Source organism: Schistocerca serialis, chromosome 5 (assembly GCF_023864345.2).
Source record: "Schistocerca serialis cubense isolate TAMUIC-IGC-003099 chromosome 5, iqSchSeri2.2, whole genome shotgun sequence".
NCBI classification, from domain to species: domain Eukaryota; kingdom Metazoa; phylum Arthropoda; class Insecta; order Orthoptera; family Acrididae; genus Schistocerca; species Schistocerca serialis.
In genome coordinates this window covers 372,780,969-372,801,153 of record NC_064642.1, presented here as the reverse complement: position 1 = coordinate 372,801,153, position 20,185 = coordinate 372,780,969, and the positions used below count along the sequence as shown (strand labels likewise).

At 39.9% G+C, this 20,185-nt stretch overlaps 1 protein-coding gene across 2 annotated transcripts in view; it reads left to right on the top strand.

The window, feature by feature from the left end:
- The window catches only part of LOC126480995 (phosphatidylserine synthase 2-like), a 214,381-nt gene that overhangs the window by 82,296 nt on the left and 111,900 nt on the right, over window positions 1-20,185 (top strand). For both annotated transcript variants that reach the window (XR_007587496.1, XM_050104440.1), the window contains exon 8: window positions 18,580-18,725. Coding sequence is in view for 1 of the 2 variants with exons in the window: in XM_050104440.1 (XP_049960397.1) it covers window positions 18,580-18,725 (146 nt within the window). In the remaining variant the exon portion in view is untranslated. The remainder of the gene's footprint in view (window positions 1-18,579; window positions 18,726-20,185) is intronic.

Sequence of the window (20,185 nt, the reverse complement as noted above, 5' to 3'; positions counted from 1 at the left end):
CCTTCTTTGTACATTTCGATGTCAACTGTCAGTCCCACCTGATGCGGATCCCACACCGCACAGCAATACTCCAGAATAGGAAGGACAAGCGTAGTGTAAGCAGTCTCTTTGGTAGACCTGTTATACCTTCTAAGTGTTCTGCCAATGAATCGCAGTCTTTGGTTTGCTTTACCCACAATATTATCTATGTGATCGTTCCAATTTAGGTTATTTGTAATTGTAATCCCTAAGTATTTAGTTGAATTTACAGCCTTCTGATTTGTGTGACTTATCACGTAATTGAAATTTAGCTGCTTTCTTGTAGTACTCATGTGAATAACTTCACATTTTTCCTTATTCAGGGTCAATTGCCACTTTTCGCATCATACAGATATCTTATCTAAATCATTTTGCTAGTCGTTTTGATCATCTGATGACTTTACAAGACTGTAAATGACAGCATCATCTGCAAACAATCTAAGACGGCTACTCAGATTGTCTCCTATGTCATTAATATAGATCGGGAACAATAGAGGGCGTATAACACTTCCTTGGGGAATGCCGGATATTACTTCTGTTTTACTCGATGACTTTCCATCTATTACTACGAACTGTGTCCTTTCTGAGAGAAAATCACGAATCCAGTTGCACAACTGAGACGATACTCCGTAGGCATGCAGTTTAGTTAGAAGATGCTTGTGACGAACAGTGTCAAAAGCCTTCTGGAAATCTAAAAATATGGATTCAATTTGACATCCCCTGTCGGTAGCACTTATTACTTCATGAGTATAAAGAGCTAGTTGTGTTTCACAAGAACGATATTTTCTGAAACCGTGCTGACTATGTGTAAATAAATCGTTTTCTTCGAGGTACTTCATAATGTTCGAATACAGTATATGTTCCAAAACCCTACTGCAAATCGACGTTAGTGATATACGCCTGTAATTCAGTGGATTACGCCTTCTCCCCTTCTTGGGTATTGGTGTGACTTAAGCAATTTTCCAGTCTTTAGGTACGGATCTTTCTGTGAGTGAGTGGTTGTATATAATTGCTAAATATGGAGCTATTTTATCAGCATACTCTGAGAGGTACCTGACTGGTATACAATCTGCACCGAAGGCCTTGTCTTTATTAAGTGATTTAAGCTGTTTCGTTACTCCGAGGATATCTAAGTCTATGTTTCTCATCTTGGCAGTTGTTCTTGATTTGAATTCAGGAATATTTACTCCATCGTCTTTGGTGAAGGAGTTACGGAAAACCGCATTTAATAACTCTGCTGTAGTGGCACTGTCATCAGTGACTTCACCATTGTTATCGTGCAGTGAAGGTATTAATTGTGTCTTGCCATTGGTGTGCTTTATATATGACCAGAATCTCTTTGGGTTTTCTGCCAGATTTCGAGACAGAATTTCATTGTGGAAATTATTAAAAGCATCTCGCATTGAAGTACGCGCCATATTTCGAACTTCTGCAAAACTTTGCCAATCTTGGGGATTTTGTGTTCTTTTAAATTTGGCATGCTTTTTTTGTTGCTTCTGCAACAACGATCTGACCCGTTTTGTGTACAATGGGGGATCAGTACCATCACTTATTAATTTATGTGGTATATATCTCTCAATTGCTGTCAATACTATCTCTTTGAAAACATTCCACAACTTTTATACACTTACATGATCAGATCGGAAGGAGTGAAGACTGTTTCTTAAAAAGGTGTTAAGAGCATTTTTATCAGCTTTTTTAAATAGATATACTTTGCGCTTCTTTTTGATGGTTGTAGGTGTTACGGTATTCAGCCTAGCAGCAACTGCCTTGTGGTCACTAATTCCTGTATTCGTCACAATACTCACTATTTGTCCAGGATTATTTTTTTGCTAAAAGGTAAAGTATGCTTTCGCAACCATTTACGCTTCGAGAGGGCTCATGAACTAATTGTTCAAAATAATTTTCTGAGATAGCATTCAGTACAATTTCGGATGATGTTTTATGCCTGCCGCTGGCTTTAAACGTGTAATTTTTCCAGCATATTGAGGGTAGATTAAAGTCACCACCGACTATAATTGTATGAGCAGGGTACTTATTTGAAATGAGACTCAGATTTTCTTTGAAATGTTCAGCAACTATATCTTCTGAGTCGAGGTGTTGGTAAAACGATCCAATTAATAGTTTAGTCCAATTGTAAGGTATAACCTCTGCCCATACTATTTCACACGAACAATCTACTTCAATTTCGCGACAAGGCAAACTACCTCTGACAGCAATAAATACTCCACCACCAACTGTATTTAATCTATCCTTTCTGAACACTGTTAGATCGTTTGAAAAAAATTTTGGCTGAACTTATTTCCGGCTTTAGCCAGCTCTCTGTACCTACAACTATTTGAGCTTCAGTGCTTTCTATTAGGGCTTGGAGCTCTGGTTCTTTCCCAACACAGCTACGACAATTTACAACTACAATACCAATTGTTTCTACAACTACTTTACTGCTTTTTACCTGCCCACTTTTAGACGAACACCCATTCTGTGGTTCCCTGAGACCCCTTAACCTAAAAAACCTCCAAGTCCCTTCCACACAGCCCCCGATACCTGTGTAGTGGACTCCTGGCCTATTAAGCGGAACCCAGAAACCCACCACCCGATCGCGCAAGTCAAGGAATCTGCAGCCTACATGGTCACAGAACTGCCTGAGCCTCTGATTCAGACCCTCCACTTGCCTCTGCACCAAAGGGCCACAGTCGGTTCTATCGACGATGCTGCAGATGGTGAGCTTAATCTCGGAAGCAAGACTGGCAGTCTTTACCATTTCCGCTAGCCGCACGAAACCAAATGGAATCTGTTCCGATCCAAAGCGACACACGTCATTGGTATCGACACGAGCCACCACCTGCAGTTGGCTGCACCCTGTACTCTCCATGGCATCCAGAAGCATGCTTTTCACATCCAGAATGACTGCACTCAAACACGCAAGAAATTACAAAAATAAACTAGTAACTACACAGATAACTGAAAATGAGTTGCTCCTGTTTGAAGCTCATAAGAATATGTAACAAGTGAACGGTGTACTCATCTTATTAGTAGCAGGAACTAGCGGTGCTGCTCTCACTGAAGGTCTAAATCTAATGATTTTTGTAATCCCCTACCAATTGTTCCACAAAATTTTGGGAAAACTTCCAGGTCTCCGTAACTTCCTGTCCCAGCATTTTTGTGTAGAGCCTTCTGATGGTCTTTAGATGTAAACTGATGAAAGCATCCTAAACTTCTCTATTTAACCCCTGACAATATAGTGTCATCAAAGGCATGAATTTACAGGATTCTGTATGAATGTGACAAGCTTACCACACACCGTTCAATAGCATGTTAAGGAAAACCAGCAGCATACTCACTGCTTTCAAGTCAGCAAATCTTCTACTGCAGAATATTGCATTTCTAGTGATATTTTGATGAAATATAATATAACAAAAATTGTAGAGCTAATCTCCAAGTTAGGGAATAATATCGTTGAGGAGTTGGTGGAAATAAGACAGTTTGAAGATCTCATAAATTGAGTTGGCATTTCCATTTGGTTAATGCATGAAATCTTGCCTTTAGGTAACTCCATTCTCTCTGCATGATTAATAGTTCTCTGCTCAGTACAACAAGCAGAGCTCATTGATCTGTTGTCAAAAAAGCAAGCCTTCACCACTCAGCACACTTTGAACAACCTGTCGCCTTATAGTAAAAGGGTATACTCTCAAGTAATCCATGTGCAGCAGCTTATATACTGTGTGTCGACATTGACGTAAATAGAGGAGCTCGGAGCGCTTCTGTCACTTTGCACCTGAAGATGGCCAAAATACTCTGAACCAAAATAGCTGGATAGTTACATATGAACATCCAACAATATTCCAAAAATGTTATGCAGCAATCAACATGCTGGGTGAGTTTTAAACGTTATATCGGGCAATGAATTAGGTTTTTTTTTATTTTTGTAATTAATTCTTGTAAGTGCTATGTTCAGTTTTTGTGGAATAAACCGAATGGAGAACCACAGTGGATAAAATTAAGGCATATTCATTTCGTTGTATATTAGTAGACACAGCAAGTAAGTAAGGATTTAATTTGGTTGCACTGTGCCATCATACTACTATTGTTTGGGAAGGCAGTTTCATTCACATCACATTTACTTTTGTTGGCTTGATTTCAAGAGTTTTTGTATTTAGTAATTTTACTACAATGTTGGCAAAGGAGCATTAAGTCTTGACCACAGCTTGCTTACTGGATATGTAGAAGTTTCATTCTCTTTGAAGATACTTTCATCTAAAGTGTTATCCATCATAAACTAATGAGACAAAACATTGTGATCATTGCCCACAAGAAGGTCGATTGTCTTGTGATGGAGTTGGAGGCACATAACAAGCTAAGTAAAGTATGTTAACTGCTGGAGGCGCACGATCCGCTTGGCACGCTGAGGCGCTGTGGCCTGCACTGTCATCCGTATACCTGCGCTAATGTTCCTGACCCTCGAGCTGCCGCCTGGGGCGGAGCGCCCCTCGCTGCCCCACCTGCCCTGTGCTGAGTATTTCTGCAGTGACAGCGACTCCACTTGAAATATTGTGTCCTCTCACAGCTGATACAGAATACTCGTAAATGCTCTCACTACATAGTTCCCCTGCAAGTTAATTACTACAGGGTCAAACTGTCTGGTAAAACTATTTTCCATCACCAAGAATGATATCTTGCTTGTAGTTTTCTTGCCCTATTTTTGTAGATTATGCTGAAAGCGACGTGATTCATTAGCTTTACATCAATAGTTTATTGTTCTTTCTTGGATACCCGTTTATAATGCCTGCATTTGTCTATGCGTTCCTCACCATACTAACTCAAGAACAAATAAAATAAGCCATAGATTATAGATTACTGTATGTTATTTTTGTTGTTCAGAACATCATATTACGTCGTTTATAGGAGAAAGCGACATACAGATCATCTTTCATATTGCACTACAACATCGGAATTTACTGTGAGCAACGGTAAGAACAATTTGACTTCACGTCGTTAAATTTGTATTCTGGTGTGATAAGAAATTTCACATAGCCTACTGTTTGTATCGCTGAATTGCCAGAATATTTGTTGCGCTTTGTAATTACCCGATTATGCATAATTTTGTTTCTGTGACGAAATTTGTACAATACTTGTGATTGTTGCACATAAGTATTCAACAGATTTTCCAACATTTCAAAGCTGTGAAATCTGTATTTTGTTGTCACATTAAATTCACTTATAGAGAAAATTCAGAGTCATGAACTGTCAATTTAGGCGTTACTTTTACACTTTGTGAATATGTTTCCCATCCTTCTTTTTGATCTGGGCTTTGGACCGGCTCTAACGAAGTTAAAAATATTTTTATTTTGTTTTTCCCTTTTTATAATTTTTTTTTTCGAAGTTTTTTTCTAATAGCAATATTGTATTCATTCTATGCTGCAATTAGTAATTCTGTTTTGTGTGGTATTTTTCAAAACAGGGTGTGACACACAATGGTACCTTGTAAGTTTTACTTTCGTACCTGCTTTCTCGACGCATTTTTTGTTTCCAGCAAACAATGCATCTACGTATTAGCGCACTTTTCTTGGATTGCGCACTTGTTATAATGTCTGGAATATGCCTTCCCACAAATCTTAGAGGATTATCATCAAAACACCTTCCTCTGCCAGCTTTTCTGTGCTCTAATGCATACGTTTCCGTAAGTTCTCTTACCAGTGACAGATGAAACTCTGCTATCGTCATTTTACGACCTGTTAGTGATATGTGTAGGACATGAGCATTTAAAACACACAGATCTAGAACGTGAAAAAAGAACTTTTTATACCACTTCATTGTTTTCCGTATACATCCGACAGAGCTAAGCAGCATATCAGAACGGTCAACTGCTCCCATATTCAAGTTACAATCTACAATGCTTTGTGGTTTCTTAATTTTTTCTCCAGTATTCCTGTCAATCTTTCCTGTGTCAACCATTTCTGTGGTGTTACATGTGGTCAACATCCACACTTCCCTTTTGTCACACCACTTTATAGCAAGCATTGTATCAGTACACATAAATTGAATATCTCCACGTTCCAGTTTCTTCTGAATTTTTGGCATGTTGCGTCTGTTCTTACAGAAAGTACCACATGCGTTCATCCCATGAGTGTGAAGCCGGGCAAACAAGTCTGGGCTTGAGTACCAGTTATCGGCATAGAGGGTATGTCCACATTCTAAATAGGGCTTCTTTCATCAATGCAGAGTTTCTGATGTGGATTAAATGCACAACAGAAAGCTGTACGAACTTTATTGACAATGTTCCTAATTTTGAATAATCTGTCTCCTCCAGTATTGGCAGAGTTTTCACTGAAATGTAACATTCTCTTAAGTAACAAAAAGCATTCTCTTGACATGAGTTCACTAAAAATTGGTGTATTTAGAAGAACATCTCTGGTCCAGTATTCACTAATTTTCAGTTTTTTCACTCAAGGCATCAGAAGACAAACAGCTATAAAATAATACATTTCTTCATATCTAGTATCTTTCCACTTTGAGATTCGAGAATGCACTGATTCGGGAGTATTCTTCTTGGTGAATAAATAAAACCAGTTCGTTTTGTCAGCTATATATTTCATCAGTTCTTGTGTAAAGAATAACATGAAAACTGACAGAATACTTGACTAATTCCCTATTTGACACACATGTCCTGACAGCGTATCATCAAATGCGTGATTAACTGGCTGAAAGTCATTTTATTTCCAGCCAAATATATCACTATGACGTGCTTTCTTCGTAGGCGTTTCACTATCACTTTCTGATTCTTCAAATTCAGAACAACTAACATCTCTTGTTGAAACATGAGACTGCTTTGACACCCCTGCTGACGTGGACGGTTTATGAATAGAGCTGTCCCACTTTTGTCAAAATCAAGTAGTTCACCCTCACTGTCGCTCCTCGTAAGAATCTCCATGATTTCTTCCTCAGTGCAACCACGAGGTCTCACCATTTTCCTTTTAAAATACAGGACGCAAAGAACACTGATGTAAATTCCGATGAACAGTGAACTATAGTGTGAAACCTAGGCTCACAACAGACAAGCTAGTGGCCAGAACTGCGAAAGGCTACTGAGATATGGGATGGGAAGTCCACTGTCCGAGTTATCTCGTCATCAGCACTCAGGTAGCGGCGCGCCTGTACTCATCATCAGCGCTCAGGGACCGGCAAGCGGGTGTGACTTAACTCGTCAACAGCGCTCAGGGGAAAACCGGCGGCCGCGACTATACTCGTCATTAGCACCCAGGGAGCGGCACACAGCATGACAAGTAAACTCGTCAACAGCAGTCAAAGGGTTAAGCATAGTATAGATGAGTGGCGCATCGTTCCAGTAATGATACAGGCTGTAAATGAAAAATCCACTGACATATGCAACTTTGACAAATGGCAGATTGTTACGGCCTGACATCTCAGAAATGACAAAGTTGGTTAAATTCTGCTGTCACAAGCATTTGCAGGAAGTGGTCGAAGGCTGGTGACACCACAAGCGGCAGGAAGTGGTTGAATGCTGGTGACACCACAAGCGGGTGACAATGTGTTTGACATTCGTGTCCCATCCAAAAATGGGGAAACCAGAGGCTTGCCTACCCTGTAAAGCAGAATGGTCAGTGATATGTGGCATAGCACAATGCTGTCATAGGTGCAGGTGCTTCATAAAACACTGTTCAGAACAAACAATTCAGTGTACATTGTTGATGATGGGCCACCACAGCAGATGACCCCTACTTGTTACTATTCTGACCCAGTGACATCGTTAATGATGACAAAGGAGATAGTTTTAAAAACACTCTTGTGACCTATGCTATAATACTGTTCAAGTGCATGGGACCAATAACTAGTAGGACTAACAGGGGATATTAAAGCAGCACATATGGTCACAGGTTTGTGGGTCCATAAGCGAACATTACTGAGGTGAAAAACCTAGGCTGGCAGATATTGGAGATAGTTGCAGTCTATCCCAGACAGCCTAATTGCAAAGTTTCAAGAAACAGCTTTAAGTGAGTGATCTAAGTATACACTATATTTCTCACATAGGGCCACGATGACAAGGTTAGATTAATTACAGCCCACACAGAGGTGTTCAAGCAAGCAATCATTCTACCCATGCTCCATATGTGGATGAAATGAGAAGCAGCAGCACCAGCTGGTACATTGGGAAATATGCTCTGCAGCGCAAGAGAAATCCATTTTACAAAACCAGAATCATGGTGTGAAGAGCGTGATAGTGAACTCACTTCTATGTCTTGGCCACCAAATTCACTTGATCTGAACCCAGTGTAACACGTGTGGGACACTACTGACTCTCTGTCTAGAAACAACTGACTCATAATTTACATTAATTGTATGACCTGTACATAAATGGAACACATCTGGGATGCTATCAGCTCCATCCACACAACCAACAAGTCAGTTGCATGCCCTGTGCATATAGTCTGATTCATGAACTATGGTGGCCTGTACAGGTAGGGATTTATACAGTGATTGCAGCATTTCTTGTTGCAAGCGATAATTGTGGTATGTGCACACATGTGCTTTGCGCTTGGAGAAAGCATGTAGCCTGCAAATTATGTCTCTCAGTTGCTTGTGTAGAATTTGTTGTTCACCATCAGCTGTGACAACTTGCAGCAAGTGGAATAAAAATTCACTGAATAACACTCTACAATCACGTTTAATGCTCACACTAGGTTTGCTGTTCACAGCAAAGTGCTCAGGATACCACTGAATGCTCACTGGCTGTCAGAGAACACGTGGCGTAGGTCTGTAGACTGACCCTAACCTCAAACACCATTGTTTGTGACTTCAGCTATACACATCTGGTGTCACTTACTTCCAGAAACGTACCAAGAACATGTAAAATCTATACAACACAGAATCATTGGTGTGTTTTGTTCCAAAGATAGTCCAACATGCCATTAAACAGGTGGTTATAATGTTGGGTATCATCAGTATATATCCTGGCTTCTACTCTGTTTGCCTCTCAGATGTTTCAACAGGGAACAGAATTCAGAGTCTTGTAGAAGTATTTTTATAAAATAAAGATATTTCTCAACACCACCTTGTGCTTTGTAAATTTCTTCCCAGAGTTTTTCCTATAATAATAATGTGACAGAGTCATTGATTGAGTCCCAGTTATACACCGTTTTCATTTTATAATCTTAACTGAGCTGTGTCATCAACATCTACGTCTACATCAGTACCCCACAAGCCACTATATTGGGTGTAGTGGAGAGTACATATTGTACCATTATCACTCCCCCCTCACATCGGTGAGATAAGTCTACAGTTTTGCGAGTAGATATTGAAACCTTTTGTATGGACTGTAACTATGTGCATCTTTTTTCAATCATATGGCATGCACCGTTATTCCATTGATGTACAATTAACTTACATCAATAGAGGGATTGATTCCTCTGCATATTCAATATAGATCTTACGGGCACTTCACTGGATCCTATGGCTTTTTTCTCTTCTTTTTACTATCAAGTGATTTGAGCTGCTTTTCTGTTCTGTTCCCCCTTATTTCTACATCTGTCATTTCCGCATCCATGTGGTAGGTGAACACACAATATGTGCTGTAATCTTCTTAGGTGGAACAGTTTCAAAGACAGAGTTTAGTATTTTGGCCTTCATTTTATCATCTTACATTTTAATGGCATCATGGTCAACAAACCTTTGGGCAGATTGCTGTAATTGGTGTGTTGTTGACTGATATTATGCAAGCCCAAAACTGTTTAGTATTTTCTGACAATTCAGATTTTGCTTTCAGATTCATTGAATGCTTTCTGTATAACTGCCTTTACACCGGTTTTGACTTCCTTCAGTTTTGTTTGTTGACCGAGGTTTAGCTTTGTTTGAATTTTCTATGGCTCTCTTTGCTTTCATGTTAGCTTCCTAAAACAGTTCGCCGTAATGGCTTAAACAGGCTCTTCTTTTTTCTTTCTGATTTAAAAAAAGTCAGAAACCTCTTCCTTAACACTCTTCCTCACAAAGTACAGTCACCTCTGTAATGGAAGAGTGTGTAGGCAGGCAGGTACCAATACATGTCTTGAGCATCCAGTGTGACTGATGCAGTAGGAAAGTGGATCAGTCATGTTTTGGGATACTGTCCTGCATGGTTGTCAGATGCCTTCATTGCTATTGAGGGTAATTTGAGGACTGTGCAGTATTGGGCCAGGATCCTCCAATCCATTGTCCATCCCTACAGTCAACATTGTGGCAATGCATGTGCCTTCAAAGACATTAAAGCAATGCACACATTGCACACATTGTCCACCTCCTGAAGGAAAAAGTGAACACTACTGTAGCTGTGACTTCTGAAATTTTCCTGGCGTATTTCTTCTTCTAATAATTTCCGGCTATGCAGCCGGATCCCGTCGACATTCTGCCACAATATTTCAGCCCAGAGACGTCCGGCCATCATCAGGTGAGTACACAACTACTGAAGAGCCCAGATGCAGTCGCGGTATTTATGTTGAATCTCACGCATGCGAAATGTACTGACATCCTGCAGCGCATGTGTCAGGTGTTGACATGCACAGCATAGCCGAGTTGTACGTGCTGCCCTCAGTGGTGAAAGTAAAAGATCATCTAGTCATTGAGTATCGAATAACGCTGTCGATTTCGCTGTGATTATATAATTTTAATAAAAGGATTCCAGTTTTTATCCAGCTGAAAGCCGTTGTCACAATTTATAAGATTATCGGCAAGACATATTTCCACTGATTCTTTGATTACGGAATCCCAAAATCTGGAAACCGGAGCTAAAATTTTTGTTTCATTGTGTTCCATTGAAAGTCCCAAAGAAATACAGTGCTCTGCTACTGCCAATTTTGATGGTTGCCACATACGGGTGTATCTTTCATGTTCTGTACATCGTTCATGGACAGTTCTTGTCGTCTGGCCAATATATGCAGAGCCACATTCACAGGGAATTTTGTAGATGCCTGCTTTCTTCAGTTGTAAATCGTCTTTAACGGATCCAACGAGGGCCTGGTTCTTTGCTGGTGGACGGAAGATAACCTCGATTTTATTTTTCTTCAGTAATTGCCCTATTTTCGACAACACATTCCCGGCGTATGGAAGGAATGCAGTTGATTTGTTTTCGTCATCATCGTGCTCAGTGTGTTGCTTCTTGTTATGACAGTTGTGCATGGCCTTCCTTATTTGGTGCGAAGTGTAGCCATTCTCTTTAAAAACCTTCTCCAAGCGTTCTAATTCTACATGGAGGTTTCCATCATCCGATATTACATGTGCTCGATATAGTAAGGTACTGGAACACCGGCTGTTTGCGCTGGGTGAAAGCAGCTTGATGCCTGGAGATGCAGATCTGTGTGAGTTGGTTTCCTGTACACAGAATGTCCTAATGACCCATCATTTTTACGGCGTACTAGCATGTCTAGAAATGGTAAAGTGCCATCTTTTTCAATCTCCATCGTGAATTTGATATTCTCGTGTAATGAGGTTGTGATGAAGGAATTTCTCCAGTTCCTGTCTGCCATGAGGCCATACAACAAAAGTATCATCTACTCTACGTACCGCCAGAAGACCGCAGGCTTTAAAACAGCAAACTCAAGTGCTTTCTCCTCAAAGTCCTCCATAAAGAGATTAGCTACCACAGGGGACAAAGGGCTCCCATGGCGACGCCGTCTGTTTGTTCAAAGAATTCGTCATTGAATAAAAAGTACGTTGAGGAGAGTATATGTTCAAACAAGGCCGTCATTTCTGCATTGAATAAGTTACCAATGAGATGTAACGATTCCATTAAAGGCACTTTGGTAGAAAGTGAGACCACATCAAAGCTAACTAATAAATCCGAGCTGCTAAGCTTGACTTCCTTCAAGCGATTGACAAAATCCTCAGAATTACGTATATGGTGGCAACACTTACCCACATGCGGCTTTACTAGTGAGGCTAGATATTTTGCTGTAGAATAGGTCGCAGCACCAATATTACTCACTATTAATCGTAGCGGGGCACCATCCTTGTGTATCTTGGGAAGACCATAGAGTCTTGGTGGTACTGCATTGTGTGATCTCAATCTCTTGATAACTTGTTCAGGTAGAGAACAGTCGTTCAAAAGAGTAGCAGTTTTCCTTTATATTCAGCTTGTTGGGTCCTTTTCAATTCTGCATTTAGCTCCGGTTTCCGGATTTTGGGATTCCGTAATCAAAGAATCAGTGGAAATATGTCTTGCCGATAATCTTATAAATCGTGACAGCTTTCAGCTGAATAAAAACTGGAATCCTATTATTAAAATTATACAATCACAATGGAATCGACAGCGTCATTTGGTACTCAATGACTAGATGATCTTTTACTTTCACCACTGAGGGCAGCACGTACAACTCGGCTATGCCATGCATGTCAACACCTTACGCATGCGCTGTTGGATGCCAGTACATTTTGCATGTGTGAGATTCGACATAAATACCGCGACTGCACCTGGGCTCTTCAGTAGTTGTGTACTCACCTGATGATGGCCGGACGTCTCTGGGCTGAAATATCGTGGCAGAATGTCGACGGGATCCGGCTGCATACCCGGAAATTATTAGAAGACTACTGTAGCTGCTGGTGTGACCCAGTTGAGCATGCTTCATGCTGGCTGAAACTGGCACTGCATCTTTACAGGAACATTTCTCACAGTCTGGATGACTTCAGGAAGGTCACTGTAAAAGATCTGGACAAGCTTGAGCAGCAACATCTCGACCAAATGAATGGTATACAAGGTAGTTCCAATTGTGTTACAATGCATGGGGTGAAGCAACACTGTTTTGAGTGTTCCCAGCAACTGCTTTTTAGTTCACAAATGTGCAATGATGTGTAGTTTCTAACTGATTGCCTTTCTTTTAGTTGTTTTATTTTTATATCAGGGTAATTGTACAACCCACCACCCCCACCCCCTGCCAAAAAAGAAGCTTATTCTTTCATTTCCTTCTGCCATTGAATCTAATCCCACACATATTTGCAGATAAGTAGCTGATACAAAACATTTTCCCAACACTGAACCCTGGTGGGTCATACCAGTCACACACTACCTTTTAGGGCATCTACTAATAAGCACATGGTCTGTAATATGATTGAATATCTGCCAGACATCTTCCACAGAGTGAATGTTTGCTGCTGACTGCTCAGGAAGTTTCTAATGATTTTCCCATAACACTTGTTAAGTAGGAACACAGAGCTACTCTAAATGATTAATTTATTTTGAAAGCTCTATATTTTCCAAAGTATTACAAGTACAAATTGATGCATGAATAAAACTGTAAACCCACCAAGTTTGCATTTTGCACTCTACAAATGACTCAGAGTGCCCCTCTGGTCACACAACACACTTGCAAGTGATAGTGAAGTTCATTCCATACCTTACGTAACATCATCATATCAGTGGCCATCAGAGCACCATTAACGTGTTCCAGTGTTCTTGGCAGTGGAGGTACGTAAACATGGTCCTTGAAGGACCCCCCATAGGAAAAAGTCACAAAATGTTAGGTCAGGAGACCTTGGGGGCCAAGGAACAGAGCCACACCACCTTCACCACTATGCCAATCCAATGCTGCGAATGTTCATTGTATAGGTAGGGATACATCGTTGTTGCGATGAGGGGGTGCCCCATCTTGTTGGAAAGTTCAACATATCAAGATAAGAAGTGCCTGTCACAGAAGAAAAACAAGCAGTACAGCTTCACCTGTGACATTACACAGAAAAAATTAACCTTCGGTGAATCTTGTTCATGTGCCAAAATTTTGTGAGGTTTTACAGTGGCCCACACTCTCACATTGTGCTGATTTACCTTTTCCAGATAAATGGCAGGTTGCTTCATCACTGAACACACAAAAACTCTTTTCTTGCTTTCTCACCATTTTGTGAAGACACTGTATAATTACACTGGTGTGTACAATGCAAATTCAGTGAGTTTATGGTTCTATTCATGCATCAGTAATATAATACTTTGTAAAATATAGAACTCTGAAAACAAATGAATCATTTAGAATAGCCCTATGTGTTTGTACCTTGCTTAACTTTTTATTCATCATTAATCAGTGATTTAAATAAATTTCAAGAAAAACATTTAATATAGCATTGCAAGATTCTTTGTCCCTGCTTCTTGTTCTAAGTACATTTCTCTCCCAACTACAGCAATCCCCTATGACTGTGGCATGGTTGGGGAATTTACACATGATATTCTTGATTTCCATGTGACCATAATTGTCAGATAAACTACTTATTATAGCCAACACATTTAAATCACAAAGTTTTTGGTCCTAAAAACAATGCCCATTGCACCATGACCTTCAATTCATGTTGCTGGAAACATTAGTGTGAGAAATAATGCAGAGCTGGATATTTCCTGATGGAGACCTGTGAACAGTCACTGCTAATAACTTGTGTGTTTCCAGATCGGCTATACTGACACAGCTATAAAAGAGCTTCTAAACTCTGTGTATATTATTTTTCTGGGCTTGGACCCCATGTAAGGGTTGCGTGTATACAGGTGTTTCCCCATTTTCTTCAGTACTTCTGCTGTAATGTGACATTACCTCGTGTCCATCTAGATGTGTGTGTTAACATCAGTGATTTACACATGATATTCTTATAAGCACAACGTATCAGCTGACATTGCATATGTTCTTCCATTTCATGTTAGCAGTTCATACATTTTCTTTCAGCTTTTATATATGTTTACTGAACACACTAAATGAGAATTCTTTGAGATCCAAGATTTTGTCCAACTTGCAGTTTTATGCTTTGCTATTAGGTTTCAACTGTAGGTACACTTACTCTGCAGCTCTGTCTGTCGGAAGAATTTACCTTAAAACAGGTGTAGTGAAAATATGGAAAATTGCTTCAATATTATTGATACTATTATTGTAAGACTGGATGTAGCAGTGACGCATGTAAGTATTGTCGTACAAGAATATGCAGATGCAGACTATATCACTTTTTATGCTACCAAATGAAAGACCCATTCTCCTGAGCAACTCTCCAGCTCTGTGTTAATATTTCCCAAAGAACAATCAACACTTATTACAGCACAGAAAGTGTGACACAATCTTCACATTAGTATGAGAAGTATTCTCAGAAATGTTTCTGGTGTCATCTAGAGATGTATATTGGGATTACAGTTCAGACTGTTGTCTGCAACCCCAGGTAATATATGGTGTACTGTACTGTGGTCTTTCCCTAAAAAGCCTCAATCACAGGTTACATCAATGAACCCTATATTTGGCTTCTAGTTACATGGTAATAATTACTCAAAGTAATAGCTTCCCTTTTCATGTGGTTACTTCTCACTTTGCAGACCATAAACTTTTGCTTTGAAGTGTCACTTCAGTATAATGTCTATTTACATGTCAGCTTATAATGGACTAATCAAATATGTTTGTTCCTCTTACTGTTGTGATCACATTAAAAGTTTCTAAACTACTTTCCTAATGGAGTGCTTAGTTAACAATCGTATCCGTGAAGGAAAACATATTACTGTTTTTGTCTTACATAATTTTGTGTGGCAAGCCTTTCGATTGAACACCTCTTTGGCGAGTTACATGTCCTGAACCTACCCCAGTAATCCTACCAGGGAAAGTGGACGTACAGTTTATGATGCAATTCGAATAACATGTTGTTCATGGCAAATATTCACAGTTAATTTTATTGAGGAGTAAAAGGTTGCTTAGAGGCAGACAGAAAAGTTTCTGTCATATGACTGGGATTTGATCCCACAACCGCTCAGTTTTCAGACACACACTATATTCTGTCTTCAAGGGTTGGGGTTGGGTTGTTTGGGGGAAGAGACCAAACAGCGAGGTCATCGGTCTCATCAGATTAGGGAAGGAAGTTGGCCATGCCCTTTCAAAGGATCCATCCCGGCATTTGCGCCTGGAGTGAGTTAGAGAAATTACGGAAAACCTAAATCAGGATGGCCAAATGCGGGATTGAACTGTCGTCCTCCCGAATGCGAGTCCAGTGTGCTAGCCACTGCACCACCTCGCTCTGTGACACACACTATACCACTAGACCTGACTATTGCCTTACAAAATAAGCCATCTTTCAGAACACACAGAGTCTGTATAAAAAGTATCGGGAACAATTTTTTCCTGACCTGACTGTACAGTGCACTGCACTATAACCATTCATGTTCAATGATGGGAGAGGTATGGCCTTCAAAACACACCAATCACCAGTCACATGCAAGCGTTCATTGAGGAGAGATGGTGTTTTTAGTGGAACCTTGTCAAGTTAATTGGTGCAAGTGCAAAATGCAGTGAACGATCGAACGGCAGTACACCATCAAATTTTGTGTTGGTCTGGGAAATCAGATATGGAGACATCGGCCATGATTTGACAAGTGTTCAACTATGAAAGCACCTCACAAACTGAAATTTTTTAATTGTCATAGAGGGAGACCAAGAGACAAATACACCAAGGAGATTCAGAAGGATGTTGGTTGCAGTAGGTACTGGGAGATGAAGCAGCTTGCACAGGATAGAGTAGCATGGAGAGCTGCATCAAACCAGTCTCAGGACTGAAGACCACAACAACAACAACAACAACAAGCCCTTCAAAGACAGCCGAGAGAGTGTGGAGTACGAGCCCCGTGCCGGACAGACATTGACACCTAGAACTGACAGCAATGTGCTCGGTGTGCTTGAAGAACTGAATTCATACTATAAGTCAAGTGTGCGCATCGTTGCAGATGCAGTTGTCATTGATAAGATAGTACACACCATTATCACTGAAGATTTGGTGATGCGAAAAATCTGTGCTAAACTTGTCCCTACGGTCTTGACATACGACCAAAAACAGAGGCCAGTGTCTGCTTGTGAAGATCTTTCGTAATTTGTTGAAGACCCAGGCTTTTTGGACAACATAATCTTGGGAGACAAAACTTGGATGTTGAAATATGACCTGGAAACAAAGCAGCAAAGTTCCGAATGGCACACTGCTCCATCGCTTCATCTGAAAAGGGCTTGAATGAGCAGATCCAGAGTGAAAGCAATGCCATTGTTTTCTCTGATGCTACGTGAGTGATCCACTACAAATTTGTATGTGAAGGGCAGACTGTGGATGGTGCTTTTTACCTAGAAGTGCTAAGAAGACAAGAGAAGTGTCAACCGGGTGAGGCCAGCCATTGCCAGAAATTGGAAACTCCATCACAACAATGCACCCAGCCATGTATGCTCCAAGGTGACCAACCGCCTGATGATAAACAGCATCACGATGATTCCCCAATCCCCTTACAGTCCCAACTTGGCACCAGCTGACTACACATCACTATGGGGACCCTGAGTGCCGTCACAGAATCTTGCACCCATACTCTTAAGATCCTTTCGGAATCCACCTATCAGGTAGCCTTAAAGTTGTGGAAAAGCTGCTGGCAAAAGTGTTTCAACACTCAAGGGCTGTACTTCGAAGAATTTTAAGTCATTGTACCAGTGTCTTGAATAAATCCATTTTTCCAAAACTTTTCCATGTACTTTTTATACAAAACCTGTATGTTTGTCACCCAGTGCTAACATTATAAGACTGTTGGACAGTAATGTTGTTACATAACACTATTCCCCGACACAATACAAGGAATTTACTGTTAGCTACATGTGAAAATGAGACATTCTTCTGTTAATGAATGTTAGTATGGATGCTGTTGTTAATGTTTTCAACACAATCAAAATTCTGAAGACACTAATCTAATAATAAGAGGACAATGTAAGTTGTATATGTTTGTGATATGTTTGTTACATTACAGTCTGACCCCTCTTTTCTGAGTGAAGATATTGCATGTTGCATAAACTGGCAATAACATGCGGGTAGAGAAAAATATGCATGTTTTCTGTTCAGTTTATACACAGTGCAGAAAACAGTTATGAGATCTGTCACTTATCCACTCATTTCTGTCTCGCAAAATATGCTTCACTTCCTACATTTCTTTGTCAGGGATCATACAGTAGGGAGCTTAATGTAGCGTGATGTCATTACTACTGTGCTAGCAATATGTAGATGACCTCAGAGGACGACTGTCACGTAACATTCCAGCAGGCCTTCATTGTCTTAAAGACAGCAATTAAAAAAATGTCAGTCAGTCTGATTATCTTCTAGTATATTTCTTAGGTTTTTCTGTGTGTGCTTAGCTTTTTATTAACACCTTTTTAAGTAGATTGTTAAGTATTCTAATATTTGTACCTTGTGTTGTTTATTTTGAGTGTGTGTACTGTTTGTATATCGCTGAAAGTTCTCTTTTTTGTTGGCATCATTTTTCAGGACTGCCTGTGTGGATTAATGGCTAATAAAGCTCACTAATATAAGGTTTTTTTTCTAGTGAGAACCTATTTTTTTTCTCTAAGTTAAGTCAGGTTTGCGAAGACCTTTGAAGTACGAAGCTGCAACAGTGACATGAAAGTCACAGAAGTAGCATAAAATTGAAAATTGGTGTTTCACATGAGAATTCCATCCACTACTTCCTCCTGTAAATAAACTTAGTATAGACTTTCCTTTGTGATGATTTAAAATGAATACTGCAAATTTAACTAACATTTAATCTTTTTTCATCTTTTTCAGTTCCTCGTTGCAGAACTGAATACGTTTTACTTGAAGTTTGTGATGTGGATTCCACCAGAACACTACTTTAACCTTGTACGCTTGTTTTTCATATTACTTTGGGGTGCTGTATCAATGCGGGAAGTCTTCCAGTATTTGGATGATCCGTGAGTACATATAGCTGTTACATTTTTTTAAAGCAGTTTCTAACTGCAGTTACATGTACTTGTGTGACGAATATTTTTTTCCCATGAGTTCATTTCTGTGTAAACCTTTTGTTAAAAATGGATAGGCTGTATGCTCTGCTGAAAATGTATAATCTGAGATTAGTTTGTGGTTTACAGCCTCATTTAAGTTTGTAGCAGATATGCGTGGAATTCTGCAACAAGTATGTATGCCATTAAATTAGAAGAACTTGGACATAGGCACAGAAAGCCTGAAGTAAAAACAGAGACAAGATATCCAGTTATCCACACACACACACACACACACACACACACACACACACACACACACACACACAGAGTCTCTCTCTCTCTCTCTCTCTCGAGTTAACAATAATAGCAGATCCCAATCAGAGTGCACTACATAATCTGTAGAGTCCACAAAAGCAAAATATGGCTCCAGTCAGAAACCAACTCATTCCTCTTCATTGTTATTGTAATTTGTTGTTTTTACATTGAAATAGGTTGTTTTTGCCTCGGATATTCCAAATCTGTTTTGACTTTTGATAGTTCTGTGTAAGCAAAGGAGTTTGTTTCCAGCTAAACTGCTATGATGGGCATGTCCTTGTAAAGTGTATGGTGATGCAGTTGGTGCTCCCATTGCCCAAATGAGGTGTAATGAGTTTATATATTTTTAGCATTGTACTTGTGTTTACCAGCAGTATTTAGAGCCAATGTATTGAGTTTTATGTGAGCATACAGAGTTTATAGGATAACTTTTACTTGCTAAACATGACAGTGGTCAAGAAGGTAGATGTAATAATACAGACAATGGGGAATTAAAGAGGAATAGAAATGTGATTGCTGAGCTTAAATCAATCTAGTGCACACACTGTAAATAACACTAGAGTGGCAGCAGCTGCACAAACAAAGGATTTGTGGTTGAAGTGCTTTTGCCACACTTCTTGTAAATCAGGTGATTTCAAAGAATAGGATTCACTAGTGCAAAGAGTACAGCATTTGGGCTGCAGAGCAATGAAACTTTTGGTCGATTTATTCTACTTTTTGCTGTTCCCTACTGGAGAATGTGTCAATGTTCAGGATGGTTATAATGGAACTTTCATTGCTTGAGCCAGTGTAGATGGATAATTATTTACCATATGGATAATCAACTTTATAGGAATGATATTCACGCTGTGCACTCCAGTGGTTGTGTTGTTAGTAGTGTTCATGTCATTACTTGTCGTTATGTGCTGGTACTGGAAGAGCAATGTAGGATTGAAATATAAGCATCAGTGTGCATTACAGTTCTGCACAGTCAACATAGGTCTGGGGAAGGTAAGTGTGGTTTCACTCATAAAGTTTTAGTGGTCCTCTTTCTGCACAGGGTTGAAGAACGTGACTTGGAAATTCAAATTAACAGGTGATTTGTGAATTGCTCCTGGGAGAGGCCGATGGGCTAT